Here is a 21928-nt window from a genome sequence, read left to right as displayed (position 1 = left end):
GGTGGGAGGTAGTGACAGTTTCAAAAGACAGAAGAAGACAGATAGGCAAGTTTGAAAAAAAATGGATTTTGAGCACTCTTTTAAATGAGCAGAAAGTAGGAGCAAGCCGAATAGGACGAAGAAGACCATTCCAGAGATTGGGGGCAGCTCTAGAAAAGTCTTGTATCCGTGCGTGTGATGAGGTTATGAGCACGTTTACCAGCTGGTGGGAGTGAGCTGCACTGCACCCCCATTCTATCCTTTGGGGGCTGCTGCAGGGGGACGCTATATGTAGCTTCTTCACATTCGGCTTTGTTTTGAACCTTGATGAAACATTAAACGTGCCGCAACCTTACTGCCAGTCTGAATAAGCCTGGCAGTGTGATGAATCCTTCTATAAGTTTGTCATAAGATATCAGTATGAAATAATTTCCCCAAAAGTCCCAGTAATTTACATCTGGTGCCTTTCATCTTCTTCATCCTTAGGTTTCTGCACCATAAATGCTGCTCTCTGGCTTGTGCACCATTTATAGTGCCTTTGGGCCTTTTGCAACAAACAGTACAGATGGCAAAAGGGATAAACGGAAGGTGGTGATCAATGGCAACTGATCTGAAGTGTCCCCCACTTGTTCCCACACTTTCAGTTTCCTAAACCTCCCCATTCCAGAGAAATTAGGGGCTCTACTTGCATGTTCAGTTTCAGGCTCCTAGAAGCACTCGCTTTTGAAACAACACCCCCAATAATTTTTTTTAACTTGTGACCCTATATCGTCAAAACCGGGATATTGTAAATAACAAGAAATATTTAGTATTAGTAGGTATGAGGGTACAATGTGTATGCTAAAAATTTCAAGTCATTACAACCAATGGTTTAGGACAGTGGTCCACAGAAAAATTTGGACATTATTTGTAATTTTTATGTTTTATTATTAATAAAACAAAAAAAATTCTAATAAATTCTTATATTCTGAATGACAACTTTCGCCTTGATAATGCACTAAATTAATGAATTGTACTAGAGACGGAAACACAAGGGAGGCGCAGCGTGACGTCAGTGTAGTCCTAAGTTGTATGAGGCAACCGCTGCCGAGCCAAATGCTTCAGTATTGTTTCCATCATTACAACAGTCACCCCGCTCCACGAATACCGATTCTCATCCGATTGTTTAATTTTATTTGTTTATTTCTCACTTGCTCCGTTAGGTAAGTATGACCTGAACTGTGTATTTTCCATAACTGTTATATTTAATGGCATCAAATAGTTTGATAACTATCATTTCTTGTTTGGTCATAGACTCGAATGAAATAACCTGAATGAGAAAAAGCAAACTAATATTTTGCATTTCTTTAGTAATACTAATGATAATAGTAACAATAATAGTAAAACTTCACTTAAACTCCCTTTTATGTAAAGTAAAAATTTTGTTTGTTTGTTTGTTTGTTTGTTTTTTGTTTTTTTTAAGCAACACCCTTTTTAAAAAAAAAAAAAAAAGGGTGCAACACCGCCCCCTAAGGCACTTTAGGCGATCAAGAATGAATGGAAGCGCAAAGCCTCCCGTGATACTTACGTCACACATCCCAGGAGGCTCTTGGGTTCTCCTTCTGCGCATGCTGGAGCATCTCAGGCACGCACAAAAAAAAGACTTTTCGTCAAAAGGTAAAAAGATTACTGATCTCACGCATGTGCAGTTTTTTTCCCATCTACGTTACCTGATCTCGCGCCTGGGTCGGGTGACGTAGGTAAAAGAACCCAGAAGAAGAGGAGAAGATGACGACGCCCAGAGCGCCAGCCTGATGACAGATGGAAAAAACTTTGGACTGATCGACTGTGGGAATGAAGGTAGGTGTATTTTTTTTTTTTTTTGGGGTGACTTTTCAATTTATTTCCACTTTAACCGTGAGCTGATCAATGATTCTGAGCCTCCACAGTCCTCGTCAGGCACCATTAGGAAGATCATTATTTTACAAATATATTTATCTTTTTAAAAAAAAAATCATATTCATGGTCCCCAGGATTTAAAATTATGTAATTAGTGATCCGTGAGGTCTGAAAGGTTGGTGACCGCTGGTGTAGGAGATAGGAAGGTTTGTACCAGTTGTCGGTAAGGTCTGCTTTTCATATTCTGCACCCTATCACACTGTGCTGCGGATCATGTCATTGTACACGCCCACCTGTACACGCCCCTTGGGATTACACACGCCCACTTGTATGTAATTTGATAGAACACTGTCATGCAGGTAAGGGAAGGGAGGTGTAAGGGCGGAACAAACAGAGCCGAAATGCTGCCCATGGTTACCATGTCACCCTAGGCTTCGGCCTAGGTGGTTTTATGAGAAATCCAGCCCTGAACCTGTTTAGAGGGAGAGCTGTACATGTAAGAAATAAAGTATTAAAGGTGCTTCTTGTTACATTGAGCTGCATTGATTCACATTGTGTATGAAGATAAAAAGTGTCTCCGATGCAAATAAAAGCCTTAAATCTGTCATGTGTACATTACCCAATCATATAAGTGCCATATAAATGGATGTAAATGAGGATATAAATGGAAGGTCATCACACGCACGGATACAAGACTTCTCTAGAGCTGCCCCAACTCTCTGGAATGGTCTTCCTCATCCTATTTAGCTTGCTCCTACTTTCTGCTCATTTAAAGGAGCGCTCAAAACCCATTTTTTCAAACTTGCCTCCCCGTCTTCTTCTGTCTTTTGAAACCATCACTACTTCCCCACTACATATCCCCCCTCCTATTGTGTGTGAAATTCCCCCACCTCCTAGATTGTAAGCTCTTCAGGGCAGGGTTCTCTCTTCCTGTATCACTGTTTATATTAGTCTGTCATTTGCAATCCCAATTTAATGAACAGCTCTGCGTAATATGTGGGCGCTATATAAAACCTGTTTATTAATATTATTAATAATAAAATTAATAAAGGCTAGACGATGTCTCCCTTCCCACCTACAGGGTAGATTATGCTATATAGGACCTAAAAACCAACCTGTCCCTCTCTAGTACTTGTTCAAGTTACAAGAACAGCCAGGAAGTGATTAGAAAGATGGCAATAAAAACCTGAAAGAAGCTCCAAAGAAAATAAATATTCTGACTAAAGCTGAACTTTCTTTGTGCCGAGTGACGCGTTTATTTCCAGACTCGGAAACATTAAAATCTGTAAATGTACCAATCCAACTACTGGTTTTTAAGCATTCAAGCAGAACATCCAGACGCCACAGGGCACCATTTACCTGGTTGTACCCTGATGGAGTTAATACTTAACTTTCTGTATTACTAGTTGACTTTTGATATCAAAGGGCCCTTGCGCAATGATGGATCATTTATTCTTCATGTCTGGGGTTGGTCAGCAGTAATCTTGTGTATAAAACCTCTATTACCGTAGTCTTTTTGCTCCGGGGTAAGTAAGGTGAGAAAAAAGCTCAACTTCTTGTTTTTGCAACAATATTTTACCAGATAGGAAGCCAATAGACAATAAAAAGCCAGTAGTTCCTAATATGCCCATACTTAACTAAACAGATATGCAGAGTATAGACACACTTTGTGTTAATTTGAGGGGGTTGAAGACTTAGAGGAAGTAAACTCAAAATCCCCCAAAACACAAAAATGCACTTACCTTCAATCCTGAAGTCTGATCCATCTGGAGGTCTCTTCCATTGGGTTCAGCGTCGTCCCAACATTTGTCTTCGGGCCAGCGCACCAGGCGCCGCCATCTTCGCCTCTTCTTCCGGGTTCTTCTACCTAGGTCACCAAACACAGACGCGAGATCAGGTGACATAGGTTGGAAAGAAAAACTGCACATGCGTGAGAGCGGCAATTGTTTTCCCTTTTCATGAAAAGGCTCCTTCTGCCTTGGGTTTTATAGACAACTGGTTGAAAAAAACTGTTCTAGATGGTTGTTGCCTAAGACAAAAAGTAGTTTGTGCATCTTGGGCAAAAAAACAAGCATGTTTACAGTGGTCACACAACGTCATTAACCTGCCCCAAGTGGACTAACAAACAGCTGACTGAGGATAGCTGCTGTATTTTCTATGGAGCAGGGTGCAACTCACTATTTAATTCACTCATTCATTCTCCTGTCACTGGAAACAATTACTATATATTGTTTCCAGCAACAGAAATCTGGCATCTGCACAGGTCTTTATTCAAGGTGTTGGGGTGAGAAGATTTAGGATCAGGTAAGGTAATATGTTAGGGCAAGTGTAAAATTAAAAAAACATTACAACAAATTTTGTACAACTTTAAAATGCAGCATACATTTCCCTGTGTTTCAGCTCTCTGATAAAAAATACACTTCAAGTACTGTTGTGGGCTGACAACACAACCTTTGTGGTATCATCTCTACCCATTTTTTTTTTTTTTTACTTAACCAATAAAAACCCACCAGTTCTCCTATCTCGTCAGTATAGACTCTAGTCATTTTGTGAGTGTTATGTGTTAGGCAATGGATTAAGATTTCGGCTTTTTCGGGTGTTTAAGTGAAAGCCATTACTTTGGGGCCCTGGTGCCTCACTTGTATGGAGCCCTTTGGTATTTATTGCACTTGAACACAGGTCGTCAAAACCAGTGGTGTTTTTCATTTTATACATTTTTTTCTTATATTAGATTGGATTGCAGCTCAAAGAAATCTCAACATCGGTGCACATATTTTAAGGGTGTTGATGGGACCACATGTAAACAAATATTGATGTGGAAAGAGACTACCAGTGATTTTTAGCAGTCACTGTAACACCTACAGATATGTCTGCAGGTCTGACCATTTTCTAAAGCATTACATACACTTGATATTATTTTCTGGAACAAGATAAAAGTCCCATCACATCACAAGTTTTACTACCCCAATAAAGTCCCAACATGTGTCTGCATAAGCTTTATGTCTATTTGTACAAAGGGGAAGACTGCTTGCAAAGCCTTAGGGCCACCTCCAGAATTGTTCACCTAATATATTGTATAGTCTGTACTGTAATGAAATAAAAATATTTGGCAGAATTAATGTTACCAAGTAACAGGCTGGATACACAGGATTATGTCTGCTCTGCTGATGTTGCCTCAACTTGCCCAATACATTTTATTTGCCTTGTTTCAGACTTTGTTCTCAAAAGAAATATACCAATCCAATATCTTCTGTATTTGTAACTTTTTTTTGTTACATAAAGGATTTGTGTCCTGAGAAAAGGAATTATATAACTAGATTTCAGTCCTGGCTATTAGAACAAGTTATATGTTGGTGCTTTTATGGTGGAGCATTATTAGAGGTGAGCAAGCCTGGTATTTTCTGTAAATGTAGTGTATTAGCAGAGCATGAAAGGTATCTGGCTTTCCTTGTAGTAAGGGGTAGAATAGAGTCAAGAAAGATAGGAAAGTTCATTTTTAGTTCTATTTATAGTGGACATGGTGAGTCCCAAACATGATTCTTCTGCTCGGGAAAGCCAGGTCAATGAAGTCCTCATCTGACAATAATCGGGCCATGTTTTCAGCACCAGTGACTAATAGATAATGAGATGCTGGGATGGTTGGCATAATTTACTTAATTAAGTGTTCTGTATATTTATTGCTGGTAAATTTGAATTGGCTGCATGTTGAGCATCCAAACTGCAATAACTTGTTTGGTGCAAATCATGCCTTCTTACGTCAAACATCTGGATTATGTATGTATGGATTGTAGCTAAGGACTATAGGAGGTGTATTCTTTTGGATCAGGATTGGACTACCTGCAGCACCATGTTGCTAAAACACCACCATTGTTAGTAGACCATTTTGAAATTGTAGTCAGTATGCCTGGTATATGTATCACATGGTACTCCTATCTTTATCTCATTATGACAATGGAATTCAGATTTCCCCCCTTTTTCCCCATGTAATTTCCACAACTTTTTAAAAGTTTAATAATTTCAGTGATTATATAGATCATTCCATTACTAACAGTTTGTATCTATATGGCAAGGATACCGGTATTTTGCATTAAGCCATGCTGTCTTTTGTAATAAAAAGATGGTAATCCTCCATGTTCTGGGGGACTGTTGGAGGGAATGTGGGGGCTTGGAAACTTTACTACATATATTATGGCAGTGGAAATCGGTTCGCTCTTTTTGGAACCAAGTCTTCACATTGACATCTGAAATAGCTGGGAAGTTCTTAAAACCAAACCCGGAATTGGCTATACTTTATCTAAATAATAAAAAATTTGGTGTTCATTTTTGTCATGCGACACACACAATGTTCCAATACACAAATAAAGGCAGGCAGATTTTGATGCATTCTTTGTACTGTATGGGAAAAACAAATGGTCTGAATTTAAAATAAGTTTTGCTAATATCTTGTATATGCTGACCCATATCGTATTTCTTTGTGTGTCAAAGAATTCCTGGCTGAAAATCTGACGGGTGGGAGCAAAAACTGAATAAAATATTAAATGAATTGCAACTTCTATACACACATTCCCCTATCATAGATGAATTTTATGGTGGCCACACCATGCAGTGTATAGTAATGCAGTTGTATAGTCATGATTTGTCATTTACCCTGCAGTGGGAAATCTCCTAACATTACAAGCTCCACACTCCAACACTTTTATGGAAACAAATGTATTCTGTACAGCATGCTAATTTATATTGGTCACAAGATATACTGAATATAGGTTAATAAGTCTTGCTTCAGGCATATTCCTGAGAGACTGTGAGCATTGGGGCATCATGGGAATTTGTAATTCTATTTTCATATACAGAACTACTACATAGGTGACTTATTTTTCTGTATAATTAATTAAAAAAAAACTAGAGAAAAACTCATAACAAACACATTAAGAAAAACTAATTAGCTCTTAGATTGTAAGCAATCCAGGCAAACCCATCTTTTCAAACTTGCCTACCTGTCTCCTTCTGTCTCTTAATACCCTCACTACTTACCCACCACGCAGCCACTATTTTATGTACTGCGATGCATAATATGTTGGTGCTATATAAATACTGTTTATTAATATTAATATAACAATAGAAAACCAGCTTTTTACTGCAATATTTAGCTTCAATGTAGAAAGTCCCTCTACTTTTTTTTTGTTTGATATCAAGTCCGATGGTCCAGCATCATTTAATGCACTTCATATGAGCTCAAGTCATCCTAGATCCCCTTCTTCCTGTGAGTGAATAGTGAAATGAAAAGAAGTATTGTGATGAGTTTATAACATTTCTTTCTATATCTTGTTAACACAAATACTAAATAACTATTTGTGCTGCATCTTTTCCCACTTTAGCCCTTTTGTACAAGAACCTAGGAAGCTGATGCCAGGTCAAATTGGGTGCTACTTGCACTTGTGAAATACTTTTTATTGAACTTCAGTTTGAAAACTCTGCTGATGGTTCTCAGGGTTTTTCTCTAAGTATGCAGAGAATGCTTGAATGCTAAGGGAGACAATGCAATGTCCCTCTATTGGCAATGATGACTTTACCTGGTCTTCTTTGGGGTTCACAGTCTTCAGCCACTTTCAATGGCTGGGTCAGGATGATGATACTCCTCCAAATCTTCACTGGAGCTACATTGTCCTAGTACTGAATTATATATTGCATGATAGAAGTTATTAATAGAAGCCTGAAATTCTGCTTTAAGTAGCCTATAGAAAAATGGTGTTTGCATTATCTGTAGAACAAATTCAAGAAATCTAAAATAATGTTTGCTGCAATACAATATGTTGTGTTAAATAGGGGTCATGGCCAGCGGAGGTGTTCTTTATTCTGTTCTTTAAATACACTTATTGTCATTCAAGTATTCTTGAAGATGTCTGTGATAACTGTTGATGGACTTTTATTCTTTTACTATATCCTTATACTGTACACTTCATGATGCTTTAGCATGGTAGAAACAGGGATAAATGTATAGTATATTATAGAGATGTATTTATCTGCAGCCAACCAGAGTCATAACTCTAGAAGGAATCATTGTGTCCATTGCAATTTGTCAAAACTCTTTGTTCAGACAATTATAGGATTTATTTATTTGTATTTTTTTCCATAAGTGACCCTGTTATCAGTTTACAAATCTGCAGGCAAAAACACAAAAAAAAATCAAACATTTTAAATATTTGCATAAGCAATTATTTTATTTACTTGTAATGTGCTAGTCCTCTTGTAAAGTGACAACTCTCTCCTTTCTTGCATATCATAGCCCTGCACTCCTTTAGGAATGTCTTAATACTGTTTGTGCTGACCTAGCTCCTCTGCTGCTCCCTCTCTACAAAACCTTTTGTGTAGGTTTTAGGGCAGGAGAGAAATAAGAAAAAGAGAAGAGAAACACTACAACATGTACTTGTGTGACTGGCAGCTCTGAATCTGCTGGAGTTTCTGACATTGCATTTAAATGGCAGCCCCATCTCACCATGTCAGAACCTTATCATTACATTTACATATCATTTTTTGACAATAATGTTATTGAAATGAATAGTCTATTTCATGAACAGATGTCTTTCTTGGTGCAGAATTTCACAATGCACAAAATGAGAACAAACATATATAATACATGGGTTTGTGTACCTTTTGTAGTAAGCCTCCCTGCCAAATCTTAATACACAGAAAATGCATATATTGCAAAACTGCTGAAAAATAATATATACAGGTGTGATTTAATTATAAGCTTTAAAACATGAGATGGCTTTGCTTGTTGTCCAACACACTGCACTTGTTGCACATGGCAGAAACACACCACTGTAATCATAATCAGACTGATCAAACCTTGCTTTTTATTATTAATAATAATATTATTATTATTATTATTATTATTATTATTATTAATAGGATTTATATAGCGCCAACATATTACGCAGCGCTGTACATTAAATAGGAGTTGCAAATGACAGACGAATACAGACAGTGACACAAGGGAGGAGGAGAGGACCCTGCCCCGAAGAGCTTACAATCTAGGAGATGGGGGACGCAACACACAATAGGAGGGGAGATATTTGGTAGTGGGAGGTAGGGATGGTTTCAAAAGACGAGAAGACAGGTAGACAAGTTTGAAAAAATTAGTTTTGAGTGCTAGAGAACTGCAAAGAGATGCAGCAGAAGAGGAGCAGTGGGAAGGATGGATGAGTCTGGCTGCAGTTTTCATAATAGTTTGTAGAGGAGAGAGTCGGGTTAGTGGAATACCAGAGAGGAGGAGGTTACAGTAATTCAGATGTATCAAATTAATCTGATACGCATGGTAGATTGTGTAAAATACTAAAACTATAAATCAAGATGAGGTTGTTAGGCTTTGTACACACTTGCAATAATTGTCTTTGGAAAGGATCTTTCACGATCCTTTCCAACGAAAAATGACTGCATTATGCATGAATGATGAACGAGTGCTGTACACACAGCACTGTTCTGCTCTATGGAGAGGGAAGGGGGAGAACGACGAAGTTTCACCCTGCTGCGCTCCCTCCCACTTCACTTTCATTACGATCGTTCGTCATATATCATCTGTGAATCCGCCAGGACGGTCGTTCGGATGATGGACAATGAGCACTGTACACATGCATTCTTGTCCGATATCAGCCCTGAGACGATTATCAGACGAGAAGCATTGCACCATTGTAACTAGCCTTCGTGTTTTGTTTAAGGTTACAAGTAGTAACAAGGATGCTGCACTTTTGGATGGATCAGAATTTCAGTATTTGCTGAACATGTTTCTGAAAATATAAAAAATAAAGCTATGTATACACACTAATCAATTGTCTTGGTTGAAATTCTAGCATGTGTATAGCAGTCCCCTGACAGATCAATAGACTGCTCAGGGACAATCGCTGTCGACTTCTTTGGAAGAAGATGCAGCAGGATGTCTCCTCATCCTCCCTTCTCCATAGAACTGAATGGTGATGTCTTACAGCAATCCTTTTTTTTTTACTGTCACTGCAAATTATCAAGAAAAACTGACAAGAATTTGCTGTCTGTATGCAACTTAATATAGCCATCTCATGTAAGGACCGGTAACCTGCAAAATAATAACTTTAATAACCCTTTATTTTCCGATAGAAGAATTGGAAGTTCTCATCCAGATCTTCTCATACAGAGGCGCTTCCCTTGGCACAGGTACTTACTTGAGACCTGCCCAGGATATAATTAACTGTATTATTTTGTTTTCTTTGCTCTGAGAGAACAAATCAAACTAATAGCATGTGTAGAAGTTTGAGTCACACAGGCATGTTGTCACCATGGGGCCCTCAGTCAAGTTTGGTCACTAAATCCCCACAAACCAGTCTGACAAGTCCTGAGTATTTGGGGCAACAAACAGAATCTAAAGCATGCGAGGAGGAGTTAGAGTGTGCAGGTAGTCAGGGGAAAGATGAAGACGGTGACAGAACACTGATATAAACGAGGGAGGTATGTGAGAGGTTGAGGCATTAAAAATGGAGCATTAAAGAACAGAATACAAGAGGATGTCCATACGCTGCTTCTTGGGTAAGTGTACCATCATATAAGTTTCTAAGTTTAAATCACTCTTCTACATCTTTGAATGCATTTTGCAAACATGTGTATCTGTTGTACGTTCACCCAGCATAAAAATTTACAATTACATCCAGGTCTTGTTATATCCTAACATCTCAGGTGTATGGCTGTGAATATGCATGCAGCATTGCTTTGGGTGTGGACATGTATGACAAGCAAAGGGCAGGGTTAAGGTTACATGTAAAATACCAGGTTACATTTTTTTCAGTCTGGGCTTTATAGAATAGTTTTAAAGTGCAAGCTCTTTGGGTCAGGAATTGCTCTCCATCAGCCCTGGTCACGTAGCACTCTCATGAGTTTATGAGCTTCTACATCCGGAGCTACCCCTGGTTCTGTTTTTTCCAATTACATTTTAACTAACCCATCCCCTTTTTTGGTTACTGATTAACGAGTGAAATATTCCTTTGTATGTAAATGTTCTAAGGACATGACATTGAATTACAAACAATCTCTCTCAGACAGATATTAACTTGACAGGCCAGGTGGAGCAGCTCTAACTGTAACAGAAAGGCGGCGGGAGAGCATTATTATCCAGAGCCTGGCACCAAGAGGCAGAGCAGGATTATGGGAAGATTAGAGAGGTATGGCTTCCAATCAGAGAATGAATTTCATCCATATGAGATAAGCCTGGGCCTGTTCCCAATAATGCTATAAACTGCTTTTTTTAACATGCACATACATTTCTGATGCGTAGAAGATGCGTAACATGTCTATTATACCTGCAGACACAAAAAGTTACAGTATAGATATATTAAAAAAATGGATTTCGAAAAGAAGAGGGTTGAAAAAAAATTTTTGGATTTTTTTTTTTTTATCTGTTGTTCAGGGATTCCCTTTCATTTCCTGTGCTATAGATACTAAAGAAAGTGAATATCTTGCGAGTGTGGCGAAAATCCATTTTTGCTCCTAGTACTTATAGGAAGATTTTTAATCTGATCTAGTTTACAAGGGAGTTTAACTGTTGACCTGACATAGCAGGTCAATTTTGTTTGCCTTTTTATTTTTTTGTAATATATATTTCTTTATTTATATATATTTTGTTCGGTTTTGGATAGGTTGGACTTGTTAGTTATAATTTTCTATATATCCTATGTATCTGCCAATTCAAGCTGCAAGTATATAGGTTTAATACCCCAAGGAAGTAAAATATTAGAAAAGCAAATTGATAAAGACTAATTTTTTGAAGATTTTATTACACCATAGATTAATATTTTAAACATTCTACACCTCATATCACTTTATTTTAAGGTCTGGTTTAAAGTTATCAGACTGGACTCTATTCATATGCAATTGCACAATGGTATGCAGATAGTACAATGTGGCACTGAAAACATGAGTACGAATTGGGGGAATTAGAGATGATCTACATTCAAATATTATCCTGCAAAGGTCGCTTAATGCTCATCCTTCCATCTAGTTTCAGTTCCTGATTCTCCTAGCTAATAGTGTGTTCTGTTCTAATATGGTGTATAAATGAATGTATTCTTGATATCATGTTTTTTACCTGTGTGAAGTAGTAGTGTGGTAAGATCATGATATTGCCTGGTAGCTGCTGGCATAAGAAAAAGGAGAAAAGTAATTTTTTATAACCTGTTTTGTTTTATTTATGTTTTTAAGTTGTAAATGTTCCAAGTTTTACATGCACAAACTGTGAAAAATAGAAATAAATTAAATATATAATGCACTCATAAACCGATGTGTATTTCATATTATAGTTTATATATAACTTGTCTATATGCTGTATATTTCCTAATTTAAAAATAATAAGAAACCCAGTAAAGCTGATATGCAAAAAAGGGGGTAAGTGGAAACTCTCAAGTGATACGCACCCATTTATCTGAGATATGGTTTACCACCCTATATATACCTACCATATATATTATATTGTATAAAGATTATAGATGCTGGCCATTGAAGCTAGGATACCATTTAGTTGGTTTGCTATGTGTCCTTTATAACTGGCAGTTTGCCCTTTTTATGGAGTGATACTCATGCCGTAATTGACTTTGAAAAAGGAATGTGCAAACAGATAAGGTGTGCAATGAACAATATAATACAGGGAATCATGGTACAGAGTGAGTTAATGTGCTATGAGCTGCAATCTGTAAAATTGGAGTTTAGTGATACATGTATGTGTTTACTGTGTGCATAGGGCACTAAGGAGAACAAGTTTTGGAATAACCGGCAACAAGAACTGAATTACGGCTAGAGGAGGATAAACCCGGAACAGGTACCATGCTGAGCTGGAAGTTACCCAGATTGCTGACCGTTCAGCAAGTACCCAAAGTATGTATAGAATCGTCCAAAGGTAAAATGTCTCTGTATTTTTATATATACTTTATAACCTGCAAAATCTTCCTTATATTTCTGTCTCAGGTGTTTCATGAAGATAGCATTATATGTGGATACCGCTCTCCGCGGAGCTCTGCCTTTGATTGTGTCCTAAGTCTCTTCCAGATGACCAATGAGACCCTTAATATCTGGACACACTTTATACCAACCTGGTAAGAATTCAGCTGCTCAGATGCTACTTGCAAATGTCCAGATGGATTAGACGGTTTTCTCGCTGGTCTTTACATCACCTTTGTTGTTCTGTCTTCTTTTCATGGGCCTGACTTATTAAAGCTCACTAAGGCTTTAGAAGATACACTTTCATCAGTGAAGCTGGGTGATCCAACAAACCTGGAATGGATCTGGTCCAGGATTCAAAACATTGGCTAGCAAATGGCAAAATTACTTTGAAGAAATCCATTCCTGGTTTGCTGGATCATCCAGCTGATGAAAATGTATCCTTTCCAGCCCTGGAGAGCTTTAATAAATCAGGCCCATTGTCTCAAAAACTGGACTTTCTGGTTGACAACAGACAGTCAGTAACTTGCTTCTATCTCTTTTTTTTTACAGATCCTCCATATTCTGTGATTCTAAAATTCTGATCTTTTTCTGGGTCTTTTCTATCTGTTCAATCTGTCAATCAACTCCTTCTTTTGTATTTGTAAGTGCCCTTTATTCAAACTTGTTGTACAGTCTTTACAAGGCAACTAATGTGTGCAATCAAGATTATTTATTTTCCAGTTATTATCCATATTACAAATAGTAAAGGTACCTTTCGTTATTAGAGCATAGTCACCCAATGTACCTTCAGAAAGATTTACTTAACCCTCTTGAATGTTTGGTTCTGCCTATAGATGCTGCTAGCTAAGGAGCCGGTAGAGAAATAGTGGTCAGACTAGTTATATCACGCCCTATTGGATTCATATTGTTTCCCCAGATAAGACACTGCCACTCCCCCCTCCTTACTATATAAAACCAAACACAAGCGAAGCAACTGACAAACACACCTATGGATGAACTATGCCTACATATCCAGGTGTTCCATAGTGTCCATGGCTATATTTTATCTGTAGCATAGGTAGAAATCATTTTGGATTTTCATTAGAACAACAACAAAAAAAACATATTATATGATTGGTGATATTATTATAAACACCCAGATTATTGTTGGTATGTGTTAAAAATCTGCATTACAGAATACATTTTAGGGTCATTAAACATTTAAGAACCCAGGTTTCTGGAACACTTGACATGCTGCCAAATTGGCATGTCAAATTCAGAAGAAATTAGAGATATACAAGTCCTACAATACAATATAAATATTTATATTTAATAAATATTAATAAATATTCCCCCAGCATTATATACAGTCTGGGAAAAAGAAAGTACACTCTACTTCATTTCTAAGGTTTTACATATCAGGATACAAGAAAAAATCATCTGGTCCTTAGCAGGTTCTAATAATTTTTCAACCAGTTGTTAGATCTTTGGAAAGATTTCGGGTAGCACTCTTGCCTTTGCAGCGCTAGGTCCCTGGTTCGAATCTCGTCCAGGACACTATCTGCATGGAGTTTGCAGGTTCTCCCCGTGTCAGTGTGGGTTTCCTCCGGGTACTCAGGTTTCCTCCCACATCACAAAAACATTCAGTGAGGTTAATTGACTTCCCCCCAAAATTGGCCTTAGACTGTATAAATGACATATAACTATGGTTGGGACATTGGATTATGAGCCCCTTTGAGGGACAGTTAGTGACATGACTATGGACTTTGTACAGCGCTGTGTAATATGATGGCGCTATATAAATACTGTGTAATAATAATAATATTATTAATTGTTTCCAGTGACAATCATCTGACGTCCATTCGACATGCATACAGGGCTTAAGAAATGAGAATATTGGCTAGATAAAGAAAAAGGTATCAGAACTACTTAAGTGAGCTTCATCAGACCCAGAGGCTATGTTTTCACTTGCTTGGAAATAAATACTTCATGTCTAAAAAATGTTTTCCTCCGGAATGAATCACTCTCCGGCTTTGTGATTGTCAGATGCAACAGATTTGTGTGTTTTGCTGTGTGTTGTGTGTCACATTCTTGATGCACTTTAAAAGCATATTGCATGTTCTTATGTACTCTCCCTGAAATCTCTTTACTTTACTGTTACCACAATTGGCTGGGTGATAGAAGAACATAAAAATAATAGCCCAAAATCTTAATATTGTTTGCTGTGTCAACATGACTGATGATAGCTGTATCAGGTTACACCAAAATATTACAGAATGAGAGGTAAATAATATTTGATAGTATGCAAAAAATGCTGCAAGTACAAAATACTTTATCTAATGGTTGTTTAATAGTAGTTTAATGTTTGATTTGTTTGAAGTGTTTTGGTATTCTTTTGCAGGTATTTTCTATGGAGAATGGTGTCTATCCTTCTTTCTCCTGGATCTATACAAGATCCATTTATGTGGCCACTGTTTATCTACATGTTATCCTGCTGCATCTACCCATTGATGTCCACCTTTGCACATACCTTCAGCGTCATGTCTACCCAGGCACGACATATATGTTTTTTCCTGGACTACGGAGCTCTGAGTCTCTACAGTCTTGGTAAGATGCTTTGTCTCTCCACTTCTGTATCTCCATGCACACTTATATATGTAGTAGAAAAAGTAAAGAGACAGCCATTAGGGGTACGCAGAAGAGATGGAGGTGGTAGCTTTGGGTAATTTAGCTGGTTGGGGGGTTGGAAGGAAGTAAAAAGTGCAGGACCTGCAGTCTATGATTCCAAGATGGCTTACAGTTCATGGGGCTTATGTGGTTTTGTCTTTTTTGCTTTGAGTGCAAACATCATTTGTCCTAGCACTGGCAGTCATTACTGAACATGTTAAAAAAAAAAATACTGTTATCTAAGCTATCCAAGTGATCCAATGGTTTCAGAACTTTCTAAATAATTGATCCAGAACAAGTTTGCATTTTAGAAGCTTTATTCTAACTTACCCGTGGGCAGCACAGTGGCTCAGAGGTAGCAGCACTCGATCCCAGGTTCCAATCTCGGCCAGGACTCTATCTGCATGGAGTTTGTAGGTTCTCCCTGTGTTTACGTGGATTTCCTCCAAGTACTCCGGTTTCCTCTCACAATCCAAAAATATGCAGTTAGGTTAATTGGTTAATTGACATTGGACTATGGTAGGGACATTAGATTGTGAGCTCCTTTTGAGGGACAGCTAGTGACATGAGTAAGGACTTGTACAGCACTGCTAATATGTTGGCACTATATAAACACTGTGTAATATGATTAATAATCTGTATGTTGTTCTTAATTTGTATTTTAAATGGGGGACAACATAGGAGGGTTCAGAGTGTGGAACTGCATGAGGGCCCAGACCCTCATCAGCCAACAGAGGCCCCAAGTCAGTTCAAGGAGGGAGTCCCAAGTCAGTTTTGCACAGGAGCCCACTTATGGCTACATCTGCTACTGTTCTTGAAAGATGATTGCACTTTTACACTTCACACAAAAAGTTATTATTATTTCTGCCCCTGAACAAAGTAATACCGCAATCAATTGTATACTTGCTTGAATCTAGTGCAGCCCATGATGTGAGCCTGTGACATAAATTGAATCACATCTGTACATACACACATGTCTGCAGTTGATTCCTATGGACTTCTATGGGATTCCTGCAGGTGATCATGGAATACAGGTAAAATATTACATTTGGGGCAAGATGGTACCTTTAAAGTATTGGTGGCAGAGGCAGACAGGTAACTAGCAGTTTCAGCTGGAGGCCAGTAACTGCATCGGTTGCATTCATTCCATCATAACTTCATCTTTTTGGCAAATCTGATCTTGAAAACAGAATAATTTTTTAAATTTACCTTGTGCTGATGTTGTTGACTCAGGCATAAAACTCTGTAATGTAGAGCTGATTGTCCTGCAACCTTTACAACCCAGGCAGCTCTGTCAGACACCCCTTCTGATCTCTTTACTTTGCTTTTGGTGATATAGTTATAGGAGCAGTTATGGGGTTCTTGCAGTATGAGGAGTGGTCCAGAGCCTACATTTAGGAGCTGAAATTTGCATGACTAGTAGCAACGATGCTTAAAAACAACAAACAGTCACAGCAAATGTTATAATGTAAAAGAAAGTTAGGATTTTTAATCAATATAAAATCATGGATTCATCTATAAAACACTCCTGCATGAATTCTCTGTAATTTGGACGCTGGGAGTTACTATAGAAGCTGAGCTCCTCACTCATTTGACAGTGTCCATAACCCATGGGACTGTTGTGTGGGAATTCTTGAACAAGAAACAATACATCTTACATCTCGGGTAATAATTACAAAAGGCTTTAGATATGTGGTCTTGTATGACCTGTTCTCTTAAGCCTAATATAATCACTGTGTGTTTGCCAAAAACCACACATTGAAAGCTGCCTTATAGTCTTTAGTCATTTAGGTGTGGTAGGTTTTGTACATTACCAGCTGCTGATCTTTTTATTCCTACTTACTAACTATAGAACATTCCTGCATAGTAGGAATTTTCTGTGTATTGTACCTCCAAAAGTTTTTTTAGGTTGTCAAAAATGAAGCAAGATCAATGCTACTGAATACACTAAACCATGCAGAGGCCGTCTACTTTATATATTGTGTTTCTGTTAAAAGTAGAGTGAAAAATTCACTAGAATAACAGTTGGAGCTCTTGGCACTGATTGAGGTCCAAACGAATGTCTCCCAGGCCAAATTTTGTAGTACACTGTAACATAGCATACGGATTTGGTAGAAAAGTGACTCTGTGTTCAATTGCACATCCAGCTCTTGGTGACAGGTCCTGTTTAGAAAATTAGAGCTGGAAAATTTGGTTACAGCTGACCTATGTTCCTTTAATGCTGTTTTAACCAATTATTCACAATTAGCATATCCAGATGAGACAGAAATGGAAAGGAAAGACACAGTAACCGTATTGGCAGGTATAACTTACACCCCTTTATACCCAGCACAGTAATTTTCGAGCTCATCGAATGACAATTTAGGAACCAGGAGACTGAGGGTAGTTGTTGCTGGTGTAGGTCAACTGAAAGGCTTGTGTTTTATTGGGAACCACCAATGGCACTATTCACAGTATCTGCTGCTGTGATTCAGACCTTAAAAAATCCTTTAGCGCTAACTTCCACATCCTTTTAGTCTTGGTACAGTACAGAATGCTGATTGCTTGAGTGTTGAATATCCAGTCTGGTATTTCAGAAGTCATTGGACCTCATAGAGACTTTCAGTTGGTAAAATCAAAAACCCCTGACTGTGTATGCATTATGTTTGTGTATGCAGGGAGATGTAGAGTGGCTCCATTCAATCAAAAGGTACTAGGGGCATGTTGCAGGGGTGCTGAAATGTTTCATACCGCCCATTGAAAATTCTATTAATGCCAATTATCCTGGCTAAGTCAACATTTATATAGGATAAGGCTTCACAATCCATAAACCAGCATATGATACATCATCATGAAATTAGTGTTGTGTTGTGCAAGCATGACCCTTATATGATCTGTATTTGTCCTATCAGTGTTGTGTCCTTTTTTTTTAGACTTTCTAATATAGTCATATCTGGAGTCCGAGTTATATCTTTTTTGGAAGGTAATTCTATTACAATAGAATTATGGAATGTTAATAAAAAGGTGACTCTGGGTAGTTCACCTCTAGGTTAATACTTCACCCCCACAGTTTTGTTTTTTTAATTTTCACACTGGACCAATTACAGCATAACTAATTTCAATGTAGTCTCATCCGCAATGTTTTGAAAAATGTACAGCTGGGTACAAACACTCAATAACTGCTGGTGGAAAATAAAATTAAGGATTTCCTCCCCATTCTGCCCACACACTTTGGAGTTTGTAAGACTTTACCATCATCACAGCAGGTATCTGTGAAAGGTGATGATTACCAAGGAGGTTGGGGAGTTGAACATGACTTATAAAGTGTTTCTAAATCCAAAACTTTTTTTTAAAGACAGGAAAGGTTAGAACACCTGTCTAGTTTTTATTTTAGTCTGTTGGAGAAATTCACCCATTTGTGTATTTGCCCCAGTGGCCATTTTACCAGGACAAAAAGTGAGAATCACTAGCTATCTCCAAAATGTAAATAAGGGGAAATATTCCAATAGAGACACTTGTTCTAATAACAACCAAGCGGGGATTTAGGTTTTTTTTTTTTTGGCTATACATATACCATACTTTTGTTTTCTGTTATGATAGGAAGAGAAGGTCATTTATTTCTCAAAAGAGCACATATGGCAAAAAAAAAAACCCTGGCGAGCTTTTGGGTGTACACCCATCTAACATAAAAAAAATCTAGATATGTAGAACAACATTGGCACAAGCATCGGGTTCCTGAGCCTAACACTTGCTATAATGTGTAATTTGTCGATTTATTGCAATTTTCATCTTTATTTATCGCCCATGTTTAATTTTATATTTTAGGGTCAGCTATCGCTTACTCTGCATATGTATTCCCAGACCGGTGGGTGAACAGTGCCTTCCATCTTTACTTTGTACCATTGGCTGTTTTTAACACCATAATCAGCACAGGAATGTCCTGCTACTCCAGGTCAGTAGATGTTATGATACTTGGCTTTAAATATGTAATGGGAAAGCCAAAAACAAGAATCTTTTGACATATCTGCCACAATTCACCCATTTTTTAGACGCTCGAGTTCAAAATATTGCACCTAAATTCTGGATGTCTTTTTATTTTTTTTTAAATAAAAGGTATTTGTATATTCTAATCAGCATGATTATCCACATACCTTTACAATAAATCTGTGAGGTTCTATTCCTAAATTATTGCCACTTTTTGCTTGTAGACTGACATCAGGTCTACAGACCGGAAGCAGGAATATTTGAGAAATGGATATTTGTATAAAATCCTCTAAAACGTGATCAGCTACATACCTTTACTTAATTTCTGTGAAGGGCAAATATCCAAGGAAAGAGATATCACATAAGCAAAGTAAAGGAATGCAGTGCAAAATACATACAAATATCTTGAAAGGACAATTAGAGGTCCGGTCCACTTCATGTTTGCAGATACCTCATTTATATTTTGTTTTTGTATGAAGGATGAATTTAAATGCCATCTTCATGTAAAAAAAAAAAAAAGAGAGCCCTTGCATTTTATTATACTTTATAGATAAGGCATAACAAGTTTTAATAACTGTGTATTAACTTGCACATAGTGCACATTCAGATTATTGTACGAAGCAGCAAAAATAATTTCTGCATAAAGATTTCAGAGATTTTTGTAGATGCTATTTAGATCATTCATTTATCATACAGTGACACTTGCTTTAAATAATCACAGCATTATACACATATATATATAATTCAATGCTCATCCAATATTAAAAACAACGGTAAAAGTTTAAATGACTCAACACTTATCAGTCAAATTCAAAAATAATCTTTCTAACCTGATGCAATAAAACCATCTGCTCTGCTAAGATTACACATTGACTGATTATTACTTGTCTGTAAAACCCTGTTACCTGGATCAGTTGGTTTACCTGCAGTACGCACAAAGACCTACTTGGTTTCCTTCAGACTTTATGAATAGGAGGAATTTCTTCCTCAATAAATGAATACCAACTAACCCTGGAAACGAATTACCCATCAGTGTTGTGTGTTTGCCTTTGTTATCGTTTGATGATTATTGGTGGACCTATCTTTTCTATATCCTCTATATACTGTGTATTTCTGGTCCTTCTCAGCCCTTTCCACCTACTTATAGCATATGATGATGTTTCTCAGCTCTGCTCAGCTGTTTACCAGATATAAGTGTTCAATTCCCATTCATGTATTCCTGTGTATTCTAAAAAAAATGATTTTCCCTTTGAATGTTAATAACGTTCAATAAACTGAGGAGGATATTACTTGAGCCTCCTTTAAGATCCCATTCTTTCAAAAATTTTGGAATGCATCATCAAGTAATCCCAGCGCATAAATTGCTCCTTCATTAGTAGACATGCCCTGATAGATTCATTATTTTATTAGGGATGTCTGCAACTCTACCACACAATGTTTCCTTAGTAGTGTCCATAACACTTAACAGTCTTTGCACCCTTGTGTTGTATTTCTTTTCCAGGTGCCTGCCCATGCATTACCACTCTCCCCTTACACTCTACAATATCTTCTCTGGCTGCATTGTCAATGCTTGATTCTTTGGCAGACCATTTCGCCCCCCTCCCCTTGCAAGTTCTACTCTACATTTCCTAAAAGTCACCCATTACCCCCATCCACATCCTGTTTCTTCCATAACAGGGCTGGTTCAGACAGGTGCACCAGAATGTCAAATATAAGGAGGAAAGGTATCAGCTGCCATTCTGTCCCCAGGAGGGATAAATAACCATGCACAAATTATCTGTCCATAGTTCATGATTTGCTTCCTGTTTAGCTCTTTTTCTTTTCACTCTCCAGTCTATGACGAGATCCACCTCTGCACTCTCTCCCAATTGAATAGAAACCTCTCGCAGTCCTTTTTTTCCCCACTCCCAGCAACATTTAATTCTCACTCTGCCATCACTCTTCTCACCCTTCTTGTCAATCATTTTCTATTATATTTCATTCTACCTAGCCACATTTTACTCTTGGTCTGTCCACCTTTCTCATACCAAGTACCTTTTCTCTCAATAGTCTATAAGTATGCTCTGTGTCTGTAATCAGCTGCCATTTTGCTTTTTTATTCTTACCCAATAGTCCATGATTCACCCACACTCTGAATGCTCTCCCATTGGTGTATGATAATCCCTTTCTGCCTTCTATAAGCCCCAACTTCACAACCAGTTTATACTCAGTCATCCTCCATGATCAGAAAATTGCCCATTTCTTAACAGTCGCATCTGCTTGTTTTAATAAAGTAAACAATTACCATGACTGTGTTTTGTTTGCCTTGACTTCAGGTTGTTTAAATGAAACCTAGATACCTTAGGGCATTGGATAATGAGTATTTGTTATGAAACAAACTATGTCCCCATCAAGAGATTCTTCCACACCCATGCAATGTTTGCAAAAAACACACACAAACCGGTTGCATTAGCTGGTCAGGTGAACCATTGGTGGCTATATATATATTTTTTAATTATTTTACTTGTTT

At 37.7% G+C, this 21928-nt stretch overlaps 1 protein-coding gene across 11 annotated transcripts in view; it reads left to right on the top strand.

The window, feature by feature from the left end:
* PAQR5 (progestin and adipoQ receptor family member 5) overlaps window positions 1-21928 on the top strand; it is a 32411-nt gene that overhangs the window by 4363 nt on the left and 6120 nt on the right. For 3 of the 11 annotated variants that reach the window (XM_072402561.1, XM_072402560.1, XM_072402559.1), the window contains 4 exons: window positions 12611-12744; window positions 12835-12962; window positions 15191-15396; window positions 19261-19387. In XM_072402561.1, coding sequence (XP_072258662.1) covers window positions 12694-12744; window positions 12835-12962; window positions 15191-15396; window positions 19261-19387 — 512 coding nt within the window. In that variant the 5' untranslated portion in view covers window positions 12611-12693. Of the gene's footprint in view, window positions 1-1441; window positions 1636-10012; window positions 10411-10916; window positions 11040-12610; window positions 12745-12834; window positions 12963-13359; window positions 13451-14118; window positions 14706-15190; window positions 15397-19260; window positions 19388-21928 lie in introns of those variants that run through there. The other 8 variants (XM_072402554.1, XM_072402553.1, XM_072402555.1 and 5 more) reach the window with 6 other exon arrangements.

This window comes from Pyxicephalus adspersus, chromosome 2 (assembly GCF_032062135.1).
Source record: "Pyxicephalus adspersus chromosome 2, UCB_Pads_2.0, whole genome shotgun sequence".
NCBI lineage: Eukaryota > Metazoa > Chordata > Amphibia > Anura > Pyxicephalidae > Pyxicephalus > Pyxicephalus adspersus.
This window is presented reverse-complemented; position numbering and strand designations above follow the sequence as displayed.